Below are 27093 nucleotides of genomic sequence, written 5' to 3'. Positions count from 1 at the left end.
ACCTTACATGAACTACTCCAGACCTCAACAATGGCTGATGTCCTTTTCTGTTCCATGGCTGTAACCACAAAGATCTTCAGCTGTCTTTCGAGCTCGGATCTAAGGAAGCCTCTGAGGCAAGTAGTGTTTAATCTTTTTGTGAAAAGAAGAACATCTCTCAGACTTTGGACCAACACTATTCGACACCTCACTCCATCATCAGCATCTGTGTCTCAAGAACAAAAAACCTTGTTGTTGTGTGAAAACCATCTCCAAGAAGTCAGATTTTTAGAAGTTAAAAATAATAGACCAGTGTTCAACTTGACAACAATATCTTCTGCAGTTATTCTACTCGTCTTGTATACCTTCCTCAAACCACAGAGAAGCATGTAACCTTTCAATTTGAAGGATTGGTTCCTCACAAACTCCCACTTAACCCCATGCAGATAAAGTCAGTTTTATTTGCTCTGGTTTTTCAGATATCCACTGCTAAGATTTCTGCCACCACTGCAATACAAAAGATATGAATGGAATTTTGTTTGTTCTGCTCAAACAACTGAAAAATGACATTTAAAAAGCTCAAGACTTTAATATCTTTCCAGAAACAATCTCTGATTTATCCACACATTTCACTGGCAGCACTTTTTATCATTTTCTACCTTTGGAGCAGATAAGTCCCTGAAAGAAATTCTTGACAGTGACCCTTAAAGTGAAAAAAATTCCCATCCCTAAACATGAAGTTATGAGGTTTTCACAATGACTGATGGAGACTGTCGGAGGGACTTGGCTGCTGGCAGCAGACAAACTGAAAGACAGTGAAAATGTAAAATCAACATAGAAGACTGTGGAAGAGGCTGTTGAGTCAGAGCCAAGTGAAAAACTGCAGTCCCCAAAGATGGGTAGTTGGCTCTGACCAGAGACTGAAACTTAGTGAGAAATATGGTGATTATTCAGTCCAAACTGTGCAGAAATGCACAGTCATACAGTGTGCCAGGGAAATCCGGGCATGGTCTGATAAGTGATTGATGTGCAGATGAGAAGACGGACGAGTTTGGCAGCGACAAATATCCCCCCAGAAATGGGTGAAATTAGTTCAGGATGAGGTGTGTTCCTGTCAGAGATTCTTTGTTTGCAAGTGCGTTGCTTTATCCAGATCTTATAACTTGCCCAGCTTGTGTGTTCATGGATCAACTGGCTTCAACATGGAACAGAGTGTCAGGTGCACAGAGGACCTCATCCTTCCTGTGAAGGCTGCAATGAACCACTTCCAACCCACTGTTACTACTCCTCCCATCCTTAATTTCTTAACTGTGTTGACATCTTTGCTGTATTTTTGCTCTCCTCTTTCTCTCTCTCAGTCCTTTCACATTTACATTACATGCATGTTCCTATTGAATTCTATCATTAAGATTTAATAGAAATCTAGATTTTATTCAGAAATCTTGAATGTCCTTGTTCTCTCTCATTGTCAGAAGCTTTTCTGGACTAGTTACAGAATATATAAAAGAAAACAAGAGTCTACGGCCATGCTGATGTGTTGTTGTACTTTGAGTGCTGCTTTGAGTTAACATACTGACAGTGTCATGAGCAAAAGTATGTTAACATACTGATGTTAAACAGGTATAATGTTTACCATGTTCACCATCTTAGTTTAGTGTCTTAACACAAAGTACAGCTTAGGCTAATGAGAAGTTTGTTTTGCAGATATTTTTAGTGGACAATTTTTTTGCATAATGGTGACAAAAAAAAGGGTCCACAGCTCTGTTGTCACTAAAAACCAAAAACCTCTACCATATTGTGCCGCTCAAGAAAAAGTCAGGGGATCAACAAAGTTCTAAAGATTCAATCCTCTGGGGACCATGAATATCTGTACAAAATTTCTCAGGAGTTGTTGAGAAATTTAAGTCTGGATGTGGTGGAGTCGCCGACCAACAAACTGTGCCACTAGCACAGCTTAATATACAAGATTTAAGTATTTAGCATATAAAAATGTCTCCTCTCTGTTCCAGATAACTTTTACGGCACCCCGAAGCCTCCGGCCGAGCCCAGCTCTCTGTTGCTAAATGTAACGGACCAGCTGCTGCCGGGCGCCAGACCCAGCTCTGAAGGCAAGAGGAAGCGTAACAAGTCGGTCAGCAACATGGAGAAAGCCAGCATCGAGCCCCCCGAGGAGGAGGAGGAGGAGAGACCCGTCGTCAACGGCAACGGCGTTGCCGTCACCCCAGGTCAGCCCCGACAACAACCTCCACAGATGCGGAGGCAGAGGTCACTTGATCCAGAAACCTCGTCATGACAGCTAGGTTTGAGGTCACACTCTGGGTCGGGCTGATCTGCATGAGCTGATGGTCTTGTTTAAGTCTCTTCTTGGGTGGTTGCCTAGCAACAGAGAGAGTAACAGATCGCTTTTACATGGATTTCTTGGAAAATTATTTTATGGCAGATAATCACTTTTAATTGGTTACATAGATGTCTTTATATGCAGTTTAATGACCTGATATGTAAACTGTAAATTATAATTCACTCTCACAGTCAGTGATTAACTCTGCAGTCCAAACTGTTTATGATTAAAGCATCAGTGCCGTTGCTCCCAAGAATTTGATGTCATTCATTAGGCATCATTATACCAGATAGCCAGAGGGCGTGCACATATACAACAGAAGCCTGTAGGCTCTTTGAAAATCAACAAAGACGTGTATTAAGTGTTTCCTCTCACCGTGAATCAGCCCTGTCCAAACCATTGTTATCTTCTCTCTAAATTCTGAAAATAGGCTGAAGTGACATTTAACACAGAAGGCAACAAGGCCAAACCTCTTGAGGCTGTTCTTATTCATAAAACAGAGTACAAAGACATTTCTTTGTATTTGCCCTCAGCAGCAATATTCAGAATAAGGTCCTGACGAAGAAACATCTGAACGTACCTTCGTTTTGTACATTGTTTAGACATGCAAACATGCACACACACTCACAACACACATACACATGCTTACACACACACAAACCCTTTTAAACGAATCTCATGATCACATGAAAGGATGATCATAAAAGAGGCTTTATGAGTTTGATTTTTGTGATTCCAAATCCAAAACCATGCTTGGGTCCTGTGACTTTCTAAGCTGGTTTTATGGCCTCGGGGTAGCCAAGTCTTTCACAGCACGGCAGCAGTCATAACAGCACGGAAATTCAAAGACTTCGGTTACTGATCCCAATTAGTGCCTGCAGTTACTTTTTAGACATTTGTACAACCTTTATCTGTGGTGTTTTGAGAGGGGAAGTTTGGCAAAAGGATGAGATTTTGGTTTTCCTACCGCAAGGAACTCAAACAAGGTAGGATTCTTAATTTGCAAGAGAAATGCATTTCTACAAAACTTCAAATGACATATATAGCATCATGTAGAACAGTAATTTCAATAATATGTTATTTTCTTCACATCCTTAATTGCTTTACAGGATCAGAGAAACAAAAGACACTATTCTAAATCAAATGCAGGTTAAATTAAAAGAAAGATATGCTGAGTGTAAAAATAAAACAATCCCAGTGTTATGTGAATATGTAACTGTAATGAAACTTTATATATTGTACATTATACAGGAGCTTTCTCAGTGTTTACAAAGTACTTCATTTAAATGCAGGAAATTGGTTACAATAAAGAAACTATACCATAAATGTTGAAGTAAAACATAAAAAGACAGTGCTAAAAGTAATTCAATAGTAATTAATTAAGTAATTAAAAGTCACAACAAAAGTAGCAAAAATTACATTAAGTCCAGTCCATAAAACTGGGTTTTTTGGGGTTATTTATTTATTTATTTATTGTTGTTCTATTGACACTGGCTGTATTTCTCATTGTTTGGATTTATGTGTAAAAATTATTATTATAATTATTGCAATAACAGTAATTCAGATACTTTTTTCCTCTTCCTCTAACCTCATTAAACCCAAATTTGTATAAATTATTGAAGTATTAATACTTCACTTTGCCACAAATGGAGACTAAACATTTGATAAAGGTGATGTTACTTATGTTTGCAGTCAGTTAGACCCCAGAAAGGTCACAAACTGTTATAAAAGTCCTCAGGTAGCATATTCCAAAGCTCTCACAGGCCAAATTTCAAAGACACAATCACTTCAAGTTATTAAACTCGATTTGGGAGGACCTGGCAGGGATTTATTTAAGTTAAAAGTTCTATAAAGTATCTTTGAACCATTCTAGTGTACATTTGTTATCTACATCTACTCTGAACGATGCAGATGACACTGAATGCACCCCAGAGAGCTGAGAGAAAATACAGGGGCAGGAAACATTTTCAACTGATTCCTATCAGCGGCGTTGAGATGCTCGATAACTTCAGGCTCTGGGCTGCTCACTGAGCCATGCTGGATGTAAAAGTGGGTCTGCTGCACTCAGCTCAGGGGGAGTTTTGTCTCTGTAGATGGACAGAGTGTGGGCTGACCAGGAGAGCTGAAGGGGAATCAATAGAGCACAGCAGGCTCTGTGATCTAAGCAGATAGCTACCCCGCTCTTTCCCTCCCATAGATTATCTCTCAATCCCCTGCTCTCATTTGTCCCTTCTCTTGCCTCCACCAACTCTCTCCTCTGGGAAGTGTACACTTGCCATTTCTTTCTCTTTCTTCCATACACACCATTTTTCTCACTCTTTAATGCATTCACACACTGCCACAACTCAAACTGGGGCATCACAGCCTGCTTCTCTCTCAATCTTTATTGTCTCCTCTGCTTTATTCGTCTTTCTGTCTTGTTAACCTCAGTCATTCCCTTTCTTCCGTCACCTCACTCCTCTCTTTCCCCTGAGTCACCGCTTGCCCTCACCTTTTTCTAATCACTCTTTGGTTTTTTCCTTCATCCACCCTAACCCCAACTCTCAATCAATCTCTTTCCCCAGCCTCCTACATCTTTCCCTCCTCACCTCACCTCCCTTGTCTTTGACTCTCATCAACCACCCCCTCTTTCCTGAGCTATAATGTCGTGCCTGACTCATCCTGCCCTGTTGTCACTTCAGAGTCGAGCGAACATGAGGACAAGAGCACAGACGCTTCGGGGGACATAGCCCCGCAGAGCAACCCAGCAGAGGCCTCCACCGAGGTGCCCAAAGATGACGGACAGTCCCCAAAGACTACAATACCCAAACCAGAGGAGAACGACGAGCTAGGGCCCCTGCCAGACAACTGGGAGATGGCTTACACCGAAAAAGGAGAAGTCTATTTCATAGAGTAAGTGTAACTCTGATTATGGGTAATTATATTACATCATGTCCAGACATTTATGTCTCACATATTCCTAAAAATACAGATTTGCCAGATGGTAGGCGTTTTGTTAGAGATTTTAAAAGTAGAAAAAAGCAACTTCAGCAGTGTTAAAAGTAACAAAAAAGATGTACTTCAACAGAGTGAAGCATCCTCCATTAAAGTGAGATACATTGCAGCAATAACCAATTAGAGGTCTTGTTTATATATCTTCCAGCCACCAGTAGCCACACTGAGTGCACTGCTGCTGACCAGCACTGGAGAACGAAAGAAATACAGAACTATCTTTCAAACAAAGTTTCTATTGTGGAGACTCAATTTGAGTAGACCTGTTGAATTGTCCACTCGTACCGTAACAAGAAGTGCATCAAACGTATGGGCTTAAAAATTAATGATTTAACAAAGTAGTACCTCATCACTGTGAGGCAAGTATGTAATCAATCCAAAAATGTAAAACAATTATGAGACAAACAGAAGACTTGTAGTGAACCAACCTCCCACCGACATATAAACCTTCAATGATCATCCATACAAATGTCATGTCCCTTTAAAAACTTTTATACTTTATTTTATCGCAGAATCTTCCCTCTAATTCCAAGTGTGGGTCCGTCACGTAACAAAAGATTACCATCACATTTTCAAATATCAATATACTGTACCATAGTAATATTAAAACACCGGTCAGACAGGTTGTGTCTGTCCCTGTAGAGTCTCACATTTTTATGAACATTATTGTAAGACACCTAACTCTGTCAGACTAAATTTTTGTCACTTTACATGTGCTTGAATTCTTTTTTCCTGCTAAGTTAGCTTAGCATCTGGTAAGTTTGTATTTTCAGCATTCTTCCTGGTACTTATTTATTGAACGCCTGAGTGACTGAGTGACTGGAGCTGTGCAACATCTAAATTTACTTCTGTATATATACTAACTCACACAGGGACCGTAATTGATGCTTTGTGGTTTAATGAGATATAGAGGTCCCCAGAAATACCTTGCTACACCGAACTCTGTTATACAAGCTCTAAGTTTAATTCATTCGAGTTGTTAGCTTTTTACAACTGCAGTAAAACCACAGAGGTGAGTCTTCATTACATCAGAATGATGGAGTTTCTGTGTGTGTGTGTTTTTGTATTGGTGTGTAGGGAATTGTGAATTGAAATGGGCTTGTATGTGGTCACAGGTTCAGTACCAGTGTAGCCGTAAGAGGAAATTATTTTGCTGTTCCAAAAGTTTTTATTGCATCATTTCAGTCATCAGGTTACATTTTTCCACAGCATCAATTGAACCCTGGTGCACTTGAAGGCATCATAAACTGCTAGACGCTGCACCGCAACGCCAGACTAAGAAGTGAGATGGTTCTGTCATCCACCCAGGCACATGTTTTTCATGTCTATTTGCCACAGAGGCAGACTTTTAATTCCCTCCACTGCAGACAAATCACCATATGTCTCCTCCCCCAAACAGAGAAACCTCATGCTCCCCCATCCATCAAGCACAGTACACGACTAATGCAGTTAGCTCACTGAATTTGCAGTTGTTTTTTTTTCTAGGCACAAGTGATGCTGTGCCAAAGTAATAGCTTCTGCCAAGAGGATGCTTGCCTTTGACTGGCCTCCATATGAGATCAATTCGTTTACCTACAGCCCTTGAAGTGAGCCGGCTGAGGAGAGGAATAGAAGAAGGGAGAGCGAGGTGGGAGGAAAAGAGAGTGATAGTGATTAAAAATAGTAAAGACAGAAAAAAAGAGAAGGTGAGAGGGAGGACAAGAAAGAGGGAGAAGTAGTAGATTTTCTTACTATAAATAGTAAAAGATGGCAGTAGAGGACAGGAAAGAAGAGGAAGAAAGGCAAATAGTGAAATGCATAGGAGGAGGGAAGGAGAAAAAAGAAGCAAAAGCAGTGCCAAAGAGAATTTACCTTACCTTGAACTGCTCTTTATTTAGCTCAGTATTTGGCATGGGCCTTGATTGCTCGCTTTTATCTCCACGTAGTCTCCCTATCTTTTTCTCAGTCCTCTGTTTTTAGCTCTAGGGAGGGAAATGTTGGACAGTCCACCACTTTGGTCCAGACTGAAATATCCCAACAAGTATTTGATGGATTGCCATGAAATTATCTCAAAGCATTCATAGTCCCCAGAGGATGAATCATCATTATTTTGGTGATTCCCCCTGAAAATATCTCAAATATTTCACCTAAATTAATCATGTGACAGAAGCATGGGATGGTGATGTTGTTGTGTGTCTGCAGGATGTGTAAATAGGCAATTTAACAACTTTCTAAGGTGATAATGTTGTGTTTTCAACTTGCTCTTCTGCCCCCTACTGGCCAAAAACTGAATGAATGCAGCTTTAACATTTGTATATGTTTATATTTACCATAACTTTTATGTTTTTGACTACAGGCTGTTGTTGTTTATGGCCATAGGTGCATCCCTGTGTCCTCTGTACTGTGTGCGTTTGATGCCTTGTTGCTGACAAGATTTCCTTTGGGAAAACAAAGAAGTTGAAAGTCTCGAAAAGAACAAAGATACAAGGAGATCTCTTCACTGCATCCTCTTTCTTCCTCCTCTCACCTCGTTTTTCTTTTTACTGAAGACACTTTGCACACCTTCCCTGCTCTCCCCCTCCATACTGTTGTTCCGTCGTCATGAAGGGAGGCCATTGTGGCTCCAGAGCTTCAGACGAGCTGTGTGGAGATGCATCGAGTCTCTCTGGCACGCCATCATATCTGATCTAGGTCCAGCTCTCTGCCTGGGGCTCGGGATCAATCTGCCAAGCCCACAGCTGTTCCCCTCCATCACTCCCTCAGTCACCCCTCTATCCTGCCCCTTCTCCTCCCCTCCTCCTCCTCTTCTGCCTACTAATGAGAGACAGTAAGCAAATTAAAAGTATTGATTGCCATTTTGTTAAGCTAAAGCTTTTTTTTTTCACCTTTTCAAAGGCAGGCACACGAGGGAGTCTCATCTTTCCTCTCCGAAATCATTCTCCAGCTGAATTAAGAATCCACCAACCTCCTTATCTCTTTCTGCCAAGTCTCCTCTCTCTCACCATCTATCACACTCCCTCTCACTCTTCTCTCTCTGTGTCGTCTCTTCACAGCCACAACACCAAGACGACATCGTGGCTGGACCCAAGGCTAGCCAAGAAGGCAAAGCCGCCCGAGGAATGCAAAGAGGATGGTGAGTACTGCATCGCTATCATCCATTTTTTCCTCCACTTTCGCTCTTTTCTGCTTCTCGCATCGATTTGTTTTAATTCCTCAAGTTGCCCACAGCATTTATTTTACAAGATTTAAGGCTCGCCTGTTGATCTAACGAGAAGTGAGATGATGAATAAGAAGTCCCGTGATGTGTGTTTAAAGCCCAGGTCCTGAGGGACTGGAGGTTACAAAGACTTCTTTATTCTCAACTGAGAGAGACGTGAAGTGTCCTTCACCCGCCCACACACACACGCGCACACACACACACACCAAAAAGAAAGGAGAGAGATGAATGTCAATGCAGGGAGCGTTTTATAGACGAGTGTACATATATGCGAGTGTGTCATTTATCTCTTTTCGCCTCACCCTCCCTCCCAACTTCTCGATTCATTTCTTCTTTATGTGTGCAACCGAGAGGAGATTTATCGTCTGAGTTATAGACAGGGAGGTAGCGGAGCTGAGGAGGAGAATTGGAGTTGGAGATGGACACAGACAACAGATGAAAAATGACAGCCACTTTTTATAGTGTGCGTGCGTGTTTTGGTAGATTTTCATGGCAGGAGGGTGGGGGTGTTTGTGTGTATATTCCTGGTAAACGCGTAACCACAAGGATAGAGTTTCTCTAAAAATACATTCAGCACTCAGACACATACGCACACAGACAGAGAGACAGACAAACATGCACTCATAGGTCAAACTGTGTTTTCAAATCTCTTTGGATTTGTTCTAACCTGCTTTGTGTGCCAGTTGTGTGGGACGTTATGACAGTGTGGTGAGTATGGCTGCAACAAATATTATTTCTATTATCCAACATCCAGTATCTGTCAGATACTTTTTGACAACTTGTTAGGTCTATCAAGTCTGACAAAATAGTAAAACACGTCCAATGCAAGTTCCCAGGCTGCAAGATGACCAAGTCTATAACCTAAAAAGATTCAGTTTCCAATAAAATTAAAAAAGTTGGTCCACCACTTGGGTCTAGACTGAAATATCTCAACAACTATTGGATGGATTGCCATGAAATTTTGTGTGGACATTCCTGGTTCCCAGACATTGAATCCTAATGAACTTTGCGATTCCCTGACTTTTCTTATATCACATTTTATCACGTTTTTATTTGTGGTTCTGAGTGAAATGTCTCAACTCAATTATTGGATGAATTGCCAAGATAATTGGTGCAGGCATTCATGCCCCCCTCAGGATGAACTATAATAACTTCCCTGCTCCTTTGACTTCTCACCTAGCCCCATGATCAAGCCAAAATTAAAATTAATCTATGACCACATACCTGAAAAACTAATCATATCAGCTTTAAGTGCTAATTTGTAAATTTTTGTAAATTTTTTTCTTACATAACAAACCAAAATGGCTGACAGGGTAAACACCCTCCCGGCTAAACATTAGCATGTTAGCACTGTAAATGAGAGCGTGTAAGCATGCTAATTGTTAGCAAGGCACTGATGTGCCTAAGTACAGCTTCATAGAGCTGTCTAGTAGATTAATTTTCTGTAAATCAACTAGACACTTAAATCACTAATCACTGCTGTGTAACAGCAAGTTCAAACGTATAAAGCTGAGAACATGTCAGTGTCAACAATACAGATTACTTGAAAATATATCTAAACCTTGTTCAGGATAAAATAAATGTTAAGAGATATTTACAGATACTGTTTGACTCCAGCAAGATAGAGTGAAAGAGAGGCTGAAAATATTTGCACAGTGCGTGGTGGCATTAAACACGGGAACTGCTTCTTGTTAACACCTTGCCCGTTTTATCCCTCCAACAGAATTACCATCCTGATCTCGCATCTTACTCAAAAGATTTCCCGTATAGTCACTGAACGTCCCCTTTCCCTCTCAATCTTTAGACATTAAAGGGAAGAAGATCTCCAAGATGATGAAATGACACAGAAACAAAGAGAGAGACGCCTGTGAGGAATTAGTCAAAATGTGATTGCGCTTTTATCTCCAGCTCTTCAAATCCTATTTATTCACTAAGGACGCTCCACAAGACGAGATGGGCTGATGTGTATGAGGACTGTTATTGATCTTGTTGGGCGACTCATCCAGTTAGTTAGTCCTGAGGGGGATTATGGCGCAATATGGTGGCTGCAGGTCTGTAAAGGAGGAGGCAGTTGTTGTGATAGATATCAGGAGGGCAAGGCCAAGTTGTACCAAGTTCATGTCAGTCAGCTGTTTGCAAAGTTGTTGTTAGTGACATAACTATTCATACTGTATTCTAGCTGTCCTTGAGTGTGTTTTTCAGGATCTTTTTGACTGTCAGGACTAAAAGGTCGGTATATGTGTGTGTGTGGGGGGGGGGCAGTAAATATGGCTGGGGTGTTCAGAAACTAAGTTTGTTTCCAGCTTAAGGGGTTTGTGTAAGCAGCCATATGAGAGGTGTGCTGTTCACGCCAAAGGTCTACAGCCTGGTGGCACCAGCCACCCCTGGGAGCTGAGCTCAGTTAGGAAGAGAAAAGCTGCCTCTGTAAATTTGGTATTGATTGGTGGAAAAGGTAGGCGTGTGGGTGTGTAAGTGTTTGTTTGTGTGTGTCTGTCCACGTTTGGAGCAGAATCATGCTCTGATAAGCGCTAACAGGATCGCAAGGTGGAGTCTGTGAGCTGTGACGGGACAACAGGCTGAGAGGAGGAGGGAAGAGGGAGACAGTATTAAGTGGGACTTTTGATTATGGTGGGAAATACACACACACACAAACACACACAGTGGAAAATCAATGTAGAAACAGTCTTAGTGGGATACTTCTGATTTATTACGACATGTATCTTATTTTTGTTACTGTGGTAATTATTTCCACAGGTTAATTACTTTCTGCTAATTGAGATCGAATAAAGGCCAGTGGGATAAGATGATCAGACTGGTTGTGAACGAGCTAACGCTTTATGCTGAAGAACTAAGGCACTTTTTAATCTCTCAATCTCTCAACTGTAAGCAGCATTACACTCAAAAATGTAAAGCATATGAAAAAATCAGCTGTCATCACTGGCATAGGAGGCATCAGCGTACCATTTTCTGTAATTTATAATTATGTGTGTGTGTGTGTGTGTGTGTGTGTGTGTGTGTGTGTGTGTGTGTGTGTTATGATGACGACTGCTTTGTGTGACTGACTCGTATTGCTGTGAATCATGACGTTATATCTATTGCAGTATAAATAAAGCTGAACTGTCTAACAAACTGCAGAAAGTGCGATAAGTCAAGGCTGGAACTGAGAAATTTGTTAATAAATCTGAGTGAACATAACTTATAGAAATGATGGATAACACTATAAAAATAAGGCCCAAGTTGTAATAAACTGGATTTCTTGTATTTACTTATGCAATAAAGCACTTAAATTCTGTAGTTGGTTGAGATGGAGCTAATTTATTTCATCATATCATTTTCTTTATACACTGTTTGGTTGTTTAATCCATAACAATGTAGCTGGTCAGATGTTTTCATGTAAAATTTTAACCTCTAAACAGTGGCAGAGGAAGTACTCTGATCCTTTACTTAAGTATAAGTAGCAATAATATACTATAAAAATATCCATTACAAGTCCTGGCCTGCTTAAGTAAAAATATATAGTGGTATTACCAGCAAAATGTACTTAATGCTTAATAATGCCCCCTGAGAGTATTACACTGTTGTTAATTATATGAGTAGTTAATTATTGCTGATGCATTAAAGTGTAATTAGCATTTAGCTGTTGTTGAGGTTAAGCTAGTTTTTACTACTTTACATACTGTTGAGTAGCTTAACTTCTAACAATGCCTGATATTTTATCAGCTGGTCATATGTTTTGTCTGAATCTCAAAAGTAGCTGGTAACTGCAGCTGTTAGACAAATAAAAAGTGTGATATTTCCCTCTGAAATGTAGCGGAATAGACATGTAGAGTAGCATGAAAATGAAATACTTACTTATACTTGAGTAAATGTTTTCACCGCTGGTAAAGGCAACTTGTTTCTTCTTATGTTTAAAGTCAGTTGCAACACATACAACCAGATTCTGTCAAAATATGCAGAGAAATGTGTGTTCGATTTAGCTTGTTGATGTTCAAAGAAGCGTCGGCTCCAGTGAAGACTGAACAGTTGACATCACAGGCGCCTTGTTGTTACATAACTCACTCTATATTTCTGCCTCTGTCTTTCTCACCTCCCCCCTCTACCTCCATATCCATCTTTGTCTCCCTCCCTCCCTCCTGTCCGCCTGTCTTCTCTTTTTGTTTTGGTAGACGAAAAGAACTAGGACAGGCTCTTTACAGAACCTCGCTGTTTGCTTTAAACACTCTCACCCTCTTAAAGTTAGTTTTTTCTTCTTTTTTTTTTCCTGTCCTGCCAAATATTTGTTGGCTGAGAAGAAACAAACCGAGGGGGCCCCGCTGTTGTCTCACTTGATTCTTTACTTATTCAGCCTGTTTTTTTCACCTCAGGTGTGCCAAACGTAGGTAGCGAGAATCCCCCTGACAGGAGAATTAAAAGCAGACACAAACTGTAAGATGTTGTTCGTCACTATTTCAGCATGTTTCATCAGACGATGGTGCGGCCTATCCAGAGAAGCTCAATTACATACAACACAGGATGTACAGTACACGAATATGGACAGATAGAGGGATTCTAATTTTGATGAATTTTGTAATCGTATTAGGCTGCTTCTTTGTATTTCACCTCTATGGATCCCAGCAGGCGGCTCTTGTGTGCATATAGAGAGCACCAACCCTAGACATGTAATTATATTCTTGTCATGTGAGGAGCTTCACGGACAAAGAGACAAAGTTGTTATCATCTCTCGCAGGCTAGCTCACACTTTTTTTTGTCCTCTCTCCAGGGGGAAATAGCAGGGTTGGTGTTTTACTTGGTTTTCTTTTTCCTCACTTATGCAGTAAAAAAAAAAAAAAAAAAAAAGCCATCCTGTGTGAGTGTGTGTATTTGTGTATTTGTGGTACTTCATCACTTATGTCCAGATGGATGCTACAAGAGGACACTCTTTCGGCCTGGGAAATGTCATCTCTTCTGTTCACTCTGTTTTCCTTTTAGCCGGCTCAGTGGGATGCAGGAAGTTTTTTAGGGGACACCGAATGTGAGCACACACTCTTTCCACTGTGTGCGTGTGTGTGTGTGTGTGTGTGTACAGTCCTACAGGTGAGTTATTATAGGCGGAGAGAGAGTCGCAGCGCCCTCCTTCACCTTGAGACTCCTGCTGCAGTCGGTAGCAGGGACGTGGGGAGGGGCAGGTGTAGCTGTCTGCAACATGATTGATGGGTGTATTTTGAGAACATCCCCAGCAGAGCATGCCTGAGGCCTGGAGATTGCAAGGAGGATTCAAAAGACTCTGTGTGGCAGGTGTGTGCATGCGTGTGTGTGACGTGCCTGCTGAATTAGCTGTCAGTGTGTGTATGTGTGCCTCAGTGTATTTGTTTAACTGCACTGATATATAAACTGATATACTGAGTAGAACTGAGCAATAAATCAGTATGTAGTATCGATAGTGTGATATTTATCTGTCTGGTGATATTCTACATCTATCTATATTCTATCTATCTATATGCTCAATCAGTAAGATTTAAAATACATAAATGAACACTCAGTGATAAATTACTTCTCATGATGAAGATGGGTGCTGTAGTTTATTTTGAATTAATACCACATACCCCACCCTGCTGCTGGAAATACTATCCAGACCACCAAACATGTATCAATCCGCCACTAAAAATAGTCCCTAACCAATTCATCCTGTTTGAGTAACATTTGCCACAAATTACAGTGCCCAGCTGTTTCAGGATATCTCTGAGCTTTTATTACAAAATTAAAGCTACATATTTGTGACATGTTTTGCTTCCTTAGTGGGAATAAATGGGCTTGGGGCTGGGAGCCACAGACAAGATTAAGAGGTCGTAAAGTACTGAGAGTAACACACTGCTGGCTTTGTGTTTTTTTTTTTTTTTTTGGTTTATTCATGTGACCTGTTGATTATAAGGAAATGGCTCTATATTCTCCACAAACAAAAATGAACAGTTAATCATTCTACTTGTTTGGGCCTCATATTCACATTACCAATAGTTTTTTTAATGTTTGCTAAAGAACCAATAGTGTACAGATTATACAGTTATATTGACATCTCAGTGCTAATGTAGTTATTTTATCTGTGACTGCTTTCTCAGCCAAATTTCCAGAAAATGCATCACAACACATATTGTCACTGTGGTTATATACTGTGCAATTTTGGGCTGCTATTAGATATTTTCATATCAATTGATATGATGGTTACTTTCTCAAATGAATCTACATGCCCTAAGGAAAACAATTTTTAAAAAGGAAATTGTGAAAAATGCCCATTATAATTTCCCCAGGGCACGAGAAGATATATTCAGCAGACAGATAAATCATTTTACAATTATTAAAAACAGTGGGGAGCAGCAAACACTTACATTTGAGACCTTAAAGTTATTTTAAAAATTGATCTGATTATAAAATTTGTTGCTACTTTTTCTCGTGACAGTTGGCTGGTCTAATAATCAAATAATCATTCCAGCTTTAATTTACTTGAATGCATTGTGTGTATGTGAAGGTTTCATCCATAGTTCCCACTTCTGCCACTAAGAGTATTCCTGTCAACCTAATTTATTGCACTTGCATAATGTTAAGATTTGATTATGCTCAAATTAGCTACGCCCCAGTATATTGCATGATTAAGCTAAAGCAAAAATTGAGACCTGTAATTGCCTTTTATTACACCACTAGTCCAACATGTGACTGATATTTTAGTCATATATATATATATATATATATATTTAGCTTTTTTATTTGTATGTTTGGACTCTATTTGAGTTAGAAATTAGATTAATCAAATTAACCTTAATACATACTTTTATCTAATCAATAGCATCCAGAACCCTTCTATATAAGAAGCTACATCACATAATTATCCTATTTTCCACCTAACAAAAGCATCTTACAATACAGCACTTTCTCTGCTCCACTCCTGACCCCACAGGGACGAGGAGAGGTTTTAGCAGAGTAAACCTGCAGTAGAAGTAGAAGAGGAGAAAACGACTTTGTGTGTGTTTCTGTGTGTAGCTGTACTGTAAGTGTTCCTCACAAAGAACTGGCCAAATAAATCAGAACTTCAGAGGCAAAAGAGGAGAGAATAGCTGCCAGGTCACAGTTCAGTACGTCTCTCCCTCTCCCTGGAATGTCCTGATAAGCTACAAGCTTGTAAAATCTTTTTTTTCTCTCTCTCTCTCATTCTTATTCCGGCGCTTTCAGTAACTATTGTCTGCTCGCTCTGAGACAGAGACCATTGGGACTTTGCAGTAGAGGGTATGTAAGGACATGGATTTCTCCACGCAGCACAGGTGCATTAAACAGGAAAACAAGTTATGGAAAAAACAGCAGCTCATTGAAATGGAGCCTGATACACCAGACAAAAAAAATGTTGCCAGCAAGTGACACAATTAACTGATTTGTTGTGAAAGCCAGGGGTGTTGCATTGACTTTTCCTGTCACACTGGAGATGTATAGGTTTGTTAATCATCTTCTAAAAGACTTGAATCAAGAATCTTTTCCCAGTGGAGGGAAAATGTGCCCATGGTTAATGTCTGTTAGTCTCTGATGTAAAAAAAAAAATACAACAGTAATACAACAGTAATACAACAGTAAGCGATCTCTTTTCTGTTGTGACAGTGCTATGGTTAAGGTTTGGTTTGGGTTAAAATGACTACTTAGCCAAGGGTTAGGGGGAGCTGCATCATCATGGTTACAGTAATAAACAGTAGGTAATGTATACTTATCACATTGGCCTATATAGATCATAGATGTACATTCATGGTGCAAATTTGTAATTAAATTAGGGGGGATTGTAGCTAAGATTTTATTAGACCTATCTCATTGAGTGTGATGTGCAGTAAAGATGGTTTTAATCCTACAGTGTAGAGAGGCCCTGAGTGAAGTCTCACAGTAGTCAGTCCAAGTGAAATCTCAAATTCTCATTTTTATGGCTTTAATCTTATTTTAGCCAAGTTTAAAATCTGTAGCTTGGTGTTTTACCCTGCTCTTATTATTGTGGATCACACCTCCTGGCTAGGGTAACAACCTTTCTCAGCAACTCAGTGCCTCTCATACAAGATAATCAAGCCCTGCTGGTCCAAACTGTTCCTTAAACAGCCAGCAATTGTCATCCCAACTCCCCCAGGCAGGTAAATTACCCATCTTGAGATTTTCTCTGCAAAGTCATATTTACCCATCAACAAGCTCAGCGAGGCTCAAAAAATATTGCGTCTGACCAGGCCAGTGAGCTCCCCTCAAATCACGCGGCGTCCCTTTCTTCATAACTTTGTTGATTGTGCTTTTGATTGTGACAGGCAGGATAGTGATTATCAGTACAAAAACTGGGAAATGTTTTTCTTGTTGATTGGAGAGAGTGCTGAGTTTATGGATTATAGGTTATACTGGTTGAGGGATATATTAAATATTTATCAGCACTCCTGAGTCCTCTGAAAATATCATGCCTGAGTCACACTCAGTAATTTTATCTCCGTTTATATTTAATAGTTGGTTCCTGATTAGATTAAAAAGGTAGGAGATTCAAAAAAGAGTATTATCAAGCACTTTGCTGCCAATATGTAGAGGCTGCTAGATCTCTTAGAAAGTTAGCTGAGGTTTCCACCACTAACATTTCTGCTGATCTCCACAGTCGACCCGGAAGCCCAGATAATTCTAAAATAAATGGCTTCATTTTTCTGCAAACACAACTATTTATCACTTTGAATATGGTGGGAATTGAATTCACAGGTGGTCTGCATGTATTAATGTTCAGTTGGGCAAGTGGGCAGGAGGGTCTGTCCCTGCTACTGAAACATCAAATGCCTACTTCTAGTACCGTCTTTCACAAAGTGAGGTCTGCTTGTTTTATGATAACAGCTCAATAGTCAAGGGATCGAATATGACCAGTTAGAGAGACATAAAAACTAAATGCAACAGGCCTCATTTTCCAAATAATAAATGCTGATGTAATTTTTTCTTTAATTCAGCCTCATATTGGACTAGATTAATTGGATTTCAGAAAGATCCTTGCTCTTTTTTTTAAGTCTATTAATACAGTTTTGAATACTATCAATGGTTGACACTCTTTCTGCAGTAGCCACTCAGTGTACTTACACTGTGTAATTTTCTCAGTATAGTTGTTTTCATTGTTAGTGGCGGGGTCTGCCATTCCCATGATTCAAATTGCTGAAGCACAAGAGATTTACAGGAAACAATGCAGCATGTAATCCACTATTACTGTAATTTTACATCAGTGATATCGCCCTCTTGCACAGCTGTATCAGAGCTGTGTTGAGTTACTGCTAATGCAAACACAATATTTCCAAATGCCACTCCTTCATGTGAAAAAAAATTCAACTGGCAAAACACAAACACAGGGTGGCTTTTATTGTGAAGTAGTCACAGGAAATGCAGTACATTTGTCACCAAGGTTTGGGCCAACAGTAATCATTCATCAAAAATGCATCTACAAAACAAAACTCAGTCATTTTATGTCAGATGATGAGCCAACCAACTTAACTGTCCTGCTGTGGAAAACACAACATGAAATCTTGTTGTGTTTGCTCATCTTTATTAAAACAAATGAGTTTGTTTGGCTGCTCTGTAAACAGACATACAACATTTCAAAATCTTAAATGTTCAAAAAATGTACAAATGTTTCATGCCAATAGGAAAATTTATGCACTCTGAATTTCCTTTTTCGTTTTGAAAATGAAAATATGTGGCACTGACATACTTTAAGAATTCTTGCAACTGAAAATGTAAAGGTCATTTTATCTCATGGGTTATTTTATGCTGATATAAAACTGTGAATTCAATGACATTACAGAAAGAAATCTCAGATTATTAAGGCCAGTTTTGCAGCTTAGTCAGTTTCTTTGTCTGTGGTGGCTCAAGTTTGAGGTTCAGGTAATTGAGGCTAGACTGTAGTAGGTGAGTCTCTACCACTGCTCAAAAGAACAGCAAACTCGAATCAATTTATTTGTTCAGAAACCTATATATTGTATATTTCATTGGAGTTTTCTGCCAATTGTTTGTTCTCAAATTGGTGTGCTACCAGAAATCACACATTAGTTGGTGGATTTTGTGCCTGTACTGCCCAACAGAAACTTTCATTAATCACTTTGAGAGGATTTTTTTTTTTTTTTTTTTTACTGTAACCTCAGTGCTCGAATGTGTGCTGCATTCAAAAGTAACATGATAAATGAAGCCCAGTAAAGTGCAGCATCCAGTTGGAAAGGACTTTAATTTTTGGTGACCACTTAAGGCTTGAGGCACCGAAAACGATTCAGTTCAACTCGTTTGCTCATCAAGAAGATGGAATAAAAGAAATAATAGAAAAGGGAAACAGGACAAGTGTAAATCCCTGGGGTATCTCAGGGCTGTGTGGTTTGCCACCCTGCTCCGCAGACCAAAGAAGAAAAAGCTGAATAAAAAATGCACAAGCTTGAGTGTGAAACTCCACTTCAAAAAAGGCCTTTTTTTTCTGTGAGACTGAGTATGAGAACATGAGATGAGAGGATATTTTAGGAAGGAAGAAGTGGCAAAGTAAAGAGAGAAGAAGAAGGGGAAATAAGGTGAAGCAGACAGAGAGAGGTGTTATTGACTGGGGGTGAGAAAATGTGGGGAAGATGCCAGGATGCCTCCTGCTGGTAGTAAGTGGCCTACCACCTGTGACTGCAGGAATGGATGTTGTGGTATGACTAGAGGTCGCAAACATTTTTCCACTCGCTTCAGGACTCCATCATAAGAGCTCCTACCTGAAAATTTCACACCAGCTTGACATTTCCTTCCTGGATGCATGCAGCATGGAAGTGATACGCAGTCCCAGCTTTGTGGAGTATGACAAACACACAAAGAGAGACACGCACACACACACAAAGACTGTGTCTCTACCACCTTGTCCCAGGGAGTTAGCACTCCATTGCAGGCTGCTGACAGAGAGGTTATAGACGAGCACACTGGAGGGAGGGGGGGGGTCACAAAGTAAATCTTTTACTTTAGAAATACCCACGTAATGTTAGCTAACGTTAGAAAACCCAAGCCACCATATGCATCACTGCCTCTGAATTGAAGACATAATTGCAGTCTGCTACGACCAAGTTCAAAGAATCATTAGACGTTTTTGGGAAATGTGCTGTTCTTTCTGAGACTTAGATGAAAAGATTGATATCACTATTAAAGTGAGAATGTCTAACCTTTGAGAGAGCTCTAGCACATTCATTCCCTCACAAATAAGAAGTTGAATTCCTAAGCATTAAAAAGACTCCGAGGATCTTTGCGGCTATTTAGTCTGGTATGACTAGTGGGTTATGACAGAGGATATGAGCTAATGTGGGCAAACTTTACATAGATGCTGAGGTATAATTGATATTTCTCAGTCAGTTCACAGACTGAGAAATATCAGTGATTCCTCTCTGCCTGTGCTACTTTCATGCTATGTTTTAGTATTTACCATTATCCCCCAGCAGCTAGTCTGGCTCTGTCCAAAGGTTAAAAAACAAGCCTACCAGAGTCTATAAAGCTCATGATTTAACACTATTAGAAGTGCATGTAGGCATATCTTTTAGTTTGGAGAGGGCTATGCTAGCTGTTTCCCCCTGCTTCCAGTCTTTTTCTGGGTTGAGCAAATCTCATTTAGCTCCATACTTAACAGACAGATATGAGATTGGTATCAGTCTTCTCATCTAAGTCTTGCCAGAGAAGTGACTAAGCAAATTTCTCAAAATGTTCAGCTATTCATTTGATTGTTGAGATCTGGGGAACAGAGGAACATGACTTAAAAGAAGTCCAGCAGAGAAAGACAAACTAGTCCTCTTGCAGCCATTTCTGGTGAACTCGCTTTTTGGTTTTACCACCAGCTAAAGCTGTTTTAGATAATCTGGTTTAACTGCTGCCATCTTCCCAACCTGTCTGATTATCTGACTGCTCCTGTTTTGTACCTGATCAGACCTTGTTGTAGCAGTGTTGTATTGCCACTGATGATGACAGTTAAAATCACAAAAATAAAGATGAAATAAACCAGGATAGTCCTTGAAGTGTTGTGTGCAGCTTTATTTGTAAACTTCATCTTTTCTTCTTCCTGTTACTGAGAGCAGAGACATTTCTGGCTTCCTGCAGCTCTTTCTGTGGACATTGTAACAGAAAAGCTTCTAATTAGAGGATGCTGAGATTCATGACAGCCCTTTGATCTGCTGTATTTGTGTGTGTTTGTGCATATGCAAAATGGTAGAGAGGGCGCCACGTGTATCTGTAAAGTAAGTAATATAAAGCGTGTGTATGCACATGTGTGTAAAGGTGAAAACATGAAACACTCCCTTTCATATTTAATGAGTGGAGATGGGGCTAAGGAATGTTGCAGTGTTCACAGAAGGTATTCCCGTGGGCTGTCAACCTGCTCGCAGCACTCTGTTGTAACACTCACAGCCATGTGTGTGTGTGTGTGTGTGTGTGTGTGTGTGGTAAGTAGGCATTTTAGTGAGTGTGCAGGCAAAAAATAGTGCATCCTACTGAAAGTTTAATAATTTGTTTTGAGGGGATGGGGGCAGGGGTTCAGAGAAGCATATGGCACGTGCATGAGCATTGCACCAGCATTGTTTTGATATTTCTGCTCAGCGTGGGTGGACTGAGAGGGATGAGAGTATGCACAGCACTCTATTGAGTCTGAAAACTAGGCCAAGGAGTAATATTAAATGTATGCAATGACCATATAGAATAGTATCTGTGGTGTATGTCTTTCTCTCAAGCTGCCATGCCCCCAACCAGCCACAGGGTCTTCCAGAGCGTGAGGTGCATTAGCACTGCCTCCGGGTGCTTCCTTCTCTTATTAGGAAGCGTTCTCCCTGCTGTTATCTCCGCTCTCATCCTGATTAACTTAACTTGTGTGATTCTAAGCTGAGCTGCACCGGAACACGCTGTCCCCAAGCTCTGTGCAAGATTCAGTCTGGATGCTGTTTTAACAAGAGCCTCTCACACTGCATACCCAAACTTGGTTGCGACTGATCATGCTATTATGCTAAAACACTACAGTGTACATGTGGGAATATGCTTTAAATGCTAATTGTTCATATCCTGAAAAGCAAAGGGGGAACTTCTTCTAGACACATTTTTAAGTGCTGTGTTGTGCCAGTGAGAAAGGAAAGAGGAGAGGGCAACTTTGAAAATCCTGTCCAGTGTGACTGACGACTGTCAAGGGGTTGAAGGAAGATCAGCTTTGATCATTGGGAACAAAAGCAGCGTGCTCTGCAGTATAGTCCACATACAGAAAAGAGGCTGAGGGAGCAGAAACAGCTATGACTTTGCATTCATACCAAACTGTTGAAACTCTGAAAATGCCAAGTAAAAGCTTAAAGTAGTTTTTAACCACACTGGGCTCTGGGTATATCAGTGTTTGTTGGTCAGTTGGTCCAGACTGAGACGTCTCGAGAGCTGTGTGATGGGATTGCCAAGGAGTTTGGTACAGACATTCATGCCCCTCTCAGGAAGAATTTTATTGATCCCTTGACTTTTCATCCTGTGGACATCTTCAGATCAGAATATCAGTTTGTCCAATAAAAATGACATACCCATTAACCTCAACTTCACTTTATGTACAGTACTAAATAGCACACTAACGGGGTAAATTAATGTTTAGTAAATGTTAACTGCTAAACATCAGCATGTTAGTGTTGTCACTATTGTTAAACTTTGTAGTAAGTTGTAGTCATTTGGTTCAGTAGATGGTAATGTCATTTTTGATGTAATCCTGTGGTAAATTCATCCAGGATTCTTGAAATTGAAGTTGAAAGAGGAGGAAATATATAATGTGCCCTGTAGATATCACATGGTTTCAACACTTTTCTGTGCTTTGCCCAAATAATACCATTGTCACATGGATCTGTCCTTCCTCCACTTAGTCCACTTTTGACTAGAACTGGATTTGGACAGTGTTGTCTGAGTTAATGTCTGCATCCTTATCTGTAAGATCTTGCAACGGACAGGAGAAGTGTCTCCAGATGTCCACTCTCACTCATACTAGACCACTGTGGTCTGAACTATTGAAATGTGTGTGTGGCTGAGAAAATATTCAAGCACATGAGAAGAAAAATCCCTTACAATAATGACGCCAGTTGTTATTTGAGCATGTTTTACTCAAATTTCTTTAAGGGTAGTAGTCTCAGCTACTTTTTACATGCACAGATTCTCTGTGTGTCATGTCGTTTTGCATACTTGATGATTTTTTAAAAGCAAAGTTTGAGCATTGACATTCATACTCTGATATGTGTCATCCATATTCTTCTCACACCAGTTGTGGTGTTTGATCTGTCTGTCATTTGTCAGTAATTGACTGTCATGTGCTATTTGTCGGTAACTGCATTCGGTCTTTAGTTTGTAACATTTGGAGTCAAAGTGTTACACACCAATAGACATATCTACCATCTAATACTGTGAAGGTTCAACACCCCGAGGGTTTGTGCTTGTTCTAGTTCAAGCTGTTAATCTATGCGAAGTTCTCACATCAAAACACAATATTTACAGCATGAAGAAGATGCAGGGCATAAATATTTAACTGATTTATATTCAGCCACTAGATCTATCAATATTTGGTGTTATTTTGCAACTTTTTCTTGGAGAGGGAAGCATTTGATGCGCAGCTTTAAAGAGCCAGTAGCCTCTTTAAATTAATCAATGTGACAAGCTGCTGAGAAAACACATAGCTGTGTTTTTATCTCCACTCTTGTCACCATCAAATTTTTATAAAAGATGAGATTTTCAGAATATTCACAAGCCTGAACATGCGGCCTGCTCAAACAGAACAGCAGTCCCTCCAGTTAACATGTTATTGCACCATCAAAATCCTGGTAATTACCGACAGTAAAGTGATGCTGTAAACTAATCCCGTCACAAAGATGTTTTCATGCAAGATCAATATGCTGCTGTAAATTCACTGAATAAACAATCCCTTCATTATTGTCGTCTAACTGCCTGTTATGTTTTGTTTTTATTTTTTTATTTATTTTTTTTTACAGAGCTTCCGTACGGCTGGGAGAAAATCGATGACCCCATTTACGGCAGCTACTATGTCGAGTAAGTCGGGTACATCTTAAATACGTAATGGCTTGCTTTTGATTTTCAGTGTAGCCCGCTGGTGCTGTATTAATCATATTTATCAGGAGCAGACTGGCGCTGCAGCCAGGAAGCAGTCGCTCCCTTTGTATGCCTTCTCTGACAGCTCACTGTTTGTTTGCGGCGGGGGTTTATTTGTCTGTGTGTGTTTATCCATATCTCTGTGTTATACCTGTGTCTGAAGTACTCATAGTGCATGTATATCTGTAGATTAGCTCATGAGCAGAAATCGATGTCTCTTTTTTAAACATTCTGCACGTCTGCTCGTCCATATCCATGAAAATGTTATCTACAGTGCATGGCAACTGCCGCAGTGGCCTGTCCTCTCTTATTGAACTGCATCTCCCCTCATGTTCAGAGGTGTCATTTCTTTGGCTGGATGCTCTCCACTCTGGGACGTAGGGACGAGGCTCTATTTTTAGACGGGCAGGGGGAATCATTTGGCTCGACTTTGCTTAAGAAAACCTACAGAATGACACTTGACTACACGCTGCCTCACACGCTGCACTCAAGTTGCTCTCATTGTGTTGCTTTGCTGTCATGTGAATATCATGAGAGAAGTTGCCAGACCTTGAAATGATATAACTATGTAAAAATGTAGTCAAGCTGTTTTGTAATTATCAGTGTGGTACTGGGGTATTCATTAAAGATCAGGAGAGCAGGGAATGATGGTGTGTGTGTCTGTGTGTGTGTGTGTGTGTGTGTGTGTGTGTGTGTGTGTGTGTGTGTGTGTGTGTGGTCTCAAAGAGTGAGGGGAAGTATCTAATGATGACTAATTATTTCACACTGGCAAATTACAGTATTTGTAGTCGTTGACTATCTTTCCTCTTGCAAACTAAATTAAGAACGACGTGGGACGTTAAAGGAAATCACTGTTTCATGTGCAGGTTTCCTCCCAGTCATTGATTCACATAATTCAGATTATAAGATGGAAGAAAAGCTCAGAATCAGTCGTTTGTTCTTTTCTACTCAGCAAAGCCATTCTGCAGCTCTGTTACATAATCTGGGGACCGGCCATTTAATTAATCATCATAGCAATAGCTGCTGTAGTGCCAGGTTTTTTTAGATCTGATCTTTGCTGAGAGGGGGGCTAGGATGGTGCAGCAGGACGGAGTGAAATCTGAAATCTTCTCTGCTTTTCTCTTGTTTTGTTTTGTTGTTTTTTTTATCATCAAAGTCATATAAACAGAAGGACCCAGTTTGAGAACCCAGTCCTGGAGGCTAAAAGGAGACTCCAGCAGCAGCAGCAGATGCAAAGCCAGGGTCTATCCTCACTGCCCCTTCCCACCATCTACAGAGGTAAGGCCACCTCACTGATGTTTTTGCTTTTTAATAATAAATCCAGCTGATTTCTAATGATTTGGGTCTTCTCATTATCTGTTGTATTTGTAGATAATATTCGCTATGCCTAAGTCAATTGGATATGAATTATGGGTATTATGTTCCTGTTTCCTGCTAAAAGTTTCATTTTTGTGCCACTTTTATGCCTCTGAACGTCTCTTATTAGCTTCAAATATAAATTCATCACACTTTTTTTTGTTTAATTATAACCATAGCTATATTTATTGTCAATTATTCATTTAGAATTACAGTTTGCCTTGAAAAAGCCTGTTACGAAGTGCATTTATTAGCATTCTGAAAGTGTCCAATAAACTAAATGACACTAAATCATTTCAATAGCTAGTGAATTCTTTATAAGAGTAAGTGAAATTTTAATTACTGTGTTGTGCACACAAGTATGGGCTTACAATGTTCAAGACTAAAGAAAGCCACATTCTGTACAAAACAAAACTGGACATAACTTTCCACTTCTTCCTAATTCACTTCCGCTCTTTCAGGAGAAGCTTGGATTGCCATAGCAACATACAATAAGTTGTTACCATCAAGTATGCTAGCTCAGTTGGTTCGTAAAGGAACAGGACCATTCTTATGATGATTGACAGTAAGGTACAGCAGCCAGTTCACTCTCAAGTAAGTGAGCAGTAAGTGGAACGCCTGCATTTTGGTGCGATATATAAATAGCGCTCTTCCCAAGTGAACATGTGGGTTTAAATGTGACTCACTGTTTTGTTTAATGACTGGTTTGTTGCTGCCTGATTCCAGTGTTCACTCTGCACCAGCCATAGCAGTAGGATGTACTGCTAGAAAAAGACTGTCTGGACTGGTGAAGTGGAGGTTTGTTTCCGTAGTAACGTAGTAGCCCACCACTCGGAGTCGAGAGCCTGTCTCCGTGGTTACACTGTGTGTACATTCCAGTGAGGCTCTCTTTCCTCCCTTTCCCCACCTACTCCCTCCTTCCTCCTCCTCCATCTCTCTCCAAAACTTTGATGCCAGTGGAGGATGCCAGCCCCTGTGCCACCCTCCCCAGATCCCCCCTCGCGCAGGTCGGCCCGGTGCCCGAGCGCTGCCACAGCCTCGGCGACCTCTCCCGCTCGCCAACTCCAGGTCGCAGGGCCGGCGCGTACGCTACATCCTCCTCTGCCGACGTCTCCCCGCTCCGGCGTGTTCTGACTCGTCGGATGAATATGTGCCCCCACCAGCAGCAGCAGCAGCAGTATCAGCCACTTCACACCTCCGCCTGTGCTGTGGTGCTAGAGCAGCCTGTCTGTAGCCCCTTCTCCCTGTGGCACTTTGTCAGTAAGTAGGCCAAGAGAGAAGCAACGGAGGCTGACTGTCGTTCTCATGGCTGCCTGCGCTCATTTGACTTACTGTAAGCATGCTAGCTCGTAAGCAAGCTTTCCCCTTGAGGCAGCTGAAGGATTTGTGTGACGAGCGTGTACCATGACATGTCTTATCGACTGGTATGAGCAGGCAGGGAGTGTAATCACTCAGTCTGCGTCTGGACCAGTGAAGGCAAACAAAGGATGTTAACTAGCACACTAGCCACGTCTCCTTTTCCGAGGTGAAAAGATGGGAGACTTGGTTAAGTGTGACTAAGCTTGTTGGCTGAGATCCTGTCATTCCTACACAAGGCGCTTCTCCTCCAGAGGTCTCCCAGCTCTCCCTCCTTCAGAAATCTCCCAGTTCCTCCCTAACCCTCCCGAGCATCTTCTCTTGGAACTGATCCCTGATTGATAGCATGTCGTTTGCCGAATTTTTGCTGCTTCTCTGGTAGCCTCGGGATGGGACTGAAGACCTGCACTACTGATGCTCTCTGCACCCCTTCTGCCCACCATTTCCCAGCATGGGAGGAGAGGAACAGATGGTAGTTAAGTGTGTTTGGGTGTGCCAGGAGGGATTCTGTATTTTCACTCTGCACGGGAGCCAAAACTGTCAAACCACACCTGCATCTTTTAGCACCACAGCCCCACCTCTGTCCAAGTTTGCTGTTTTGCAGTTAAGATCATACCCTGCCAGTTTTCCTGTGGCTACACCCATATCTTACTGGATGAGCTTTACCCATGCCCCCCACCCTGTGAGCACTGCCCCGCACCAGCTTTAAGGTCCTTCTAGTCGTGCTATAAAGTGTAATAATTATTGATTGTTCCGCTTGGTTAATTTGTGTGTTTAT

At 40.7% G+C, this 27093-nt stretch overlaps 1 protein-coding gene across 9 annotated transcripts in view; it reads left to right on the top strand.

Annotated features, from left to right (window-relative positions):
• The window catches only part of magi2a (membrane associated guanylate kinase, WW and PDZ domain containing 2a), a 197996-nt gene that overhangs the window by 128977 nt on the left and 41926 nt on the right, over nt 1-27093 (top strand). For 8 of the 9 annotated variants that reach the window (XM_018680922.2, XM_018680921.2, XM_018680920.2 and 5 more), the window contains exons 4-8: nt 1989-2204; nt 4999-5209; nt 8341-8420; nt 23486-23543; nt 24760-24881. In XM_018680922.2, coding sequence (XP_018536438.1) covers nt 1989-2204; nt 4999-5209; nt 8341-8420; nt 23486-23543; nt 24760-24881 — 687 coding nt within the window. Of the gene's footprint in view, nt 1-1988; nt 2205-4998; nt 5210-8340; nt 8421-23485; nt 23544-24759; nt 24882-25613; nt 26220-27093 lie in introns of those variants that run through there. The other variant, XM_018680927.2, reaches the window with a different exon arrangement.

This window comes from Lates calcarifer, linkage group LG18, assembly GCF_001640805.2.
Source record: "Lates calcarifer isolate ASB-BC8 linkage group LG18, TLL_Latcal_v3, whole genome shotgun sequence".
NCBI classification, from domain to species: domain Eukaryota; kingdom Metazoa; phylum Chordata; class Actinopteri; family Centropomidae; genus Lates; species Lates calcarifer.
This window is presented reverse-complemented; position numbering and strand designations above follow the sequence as displayed.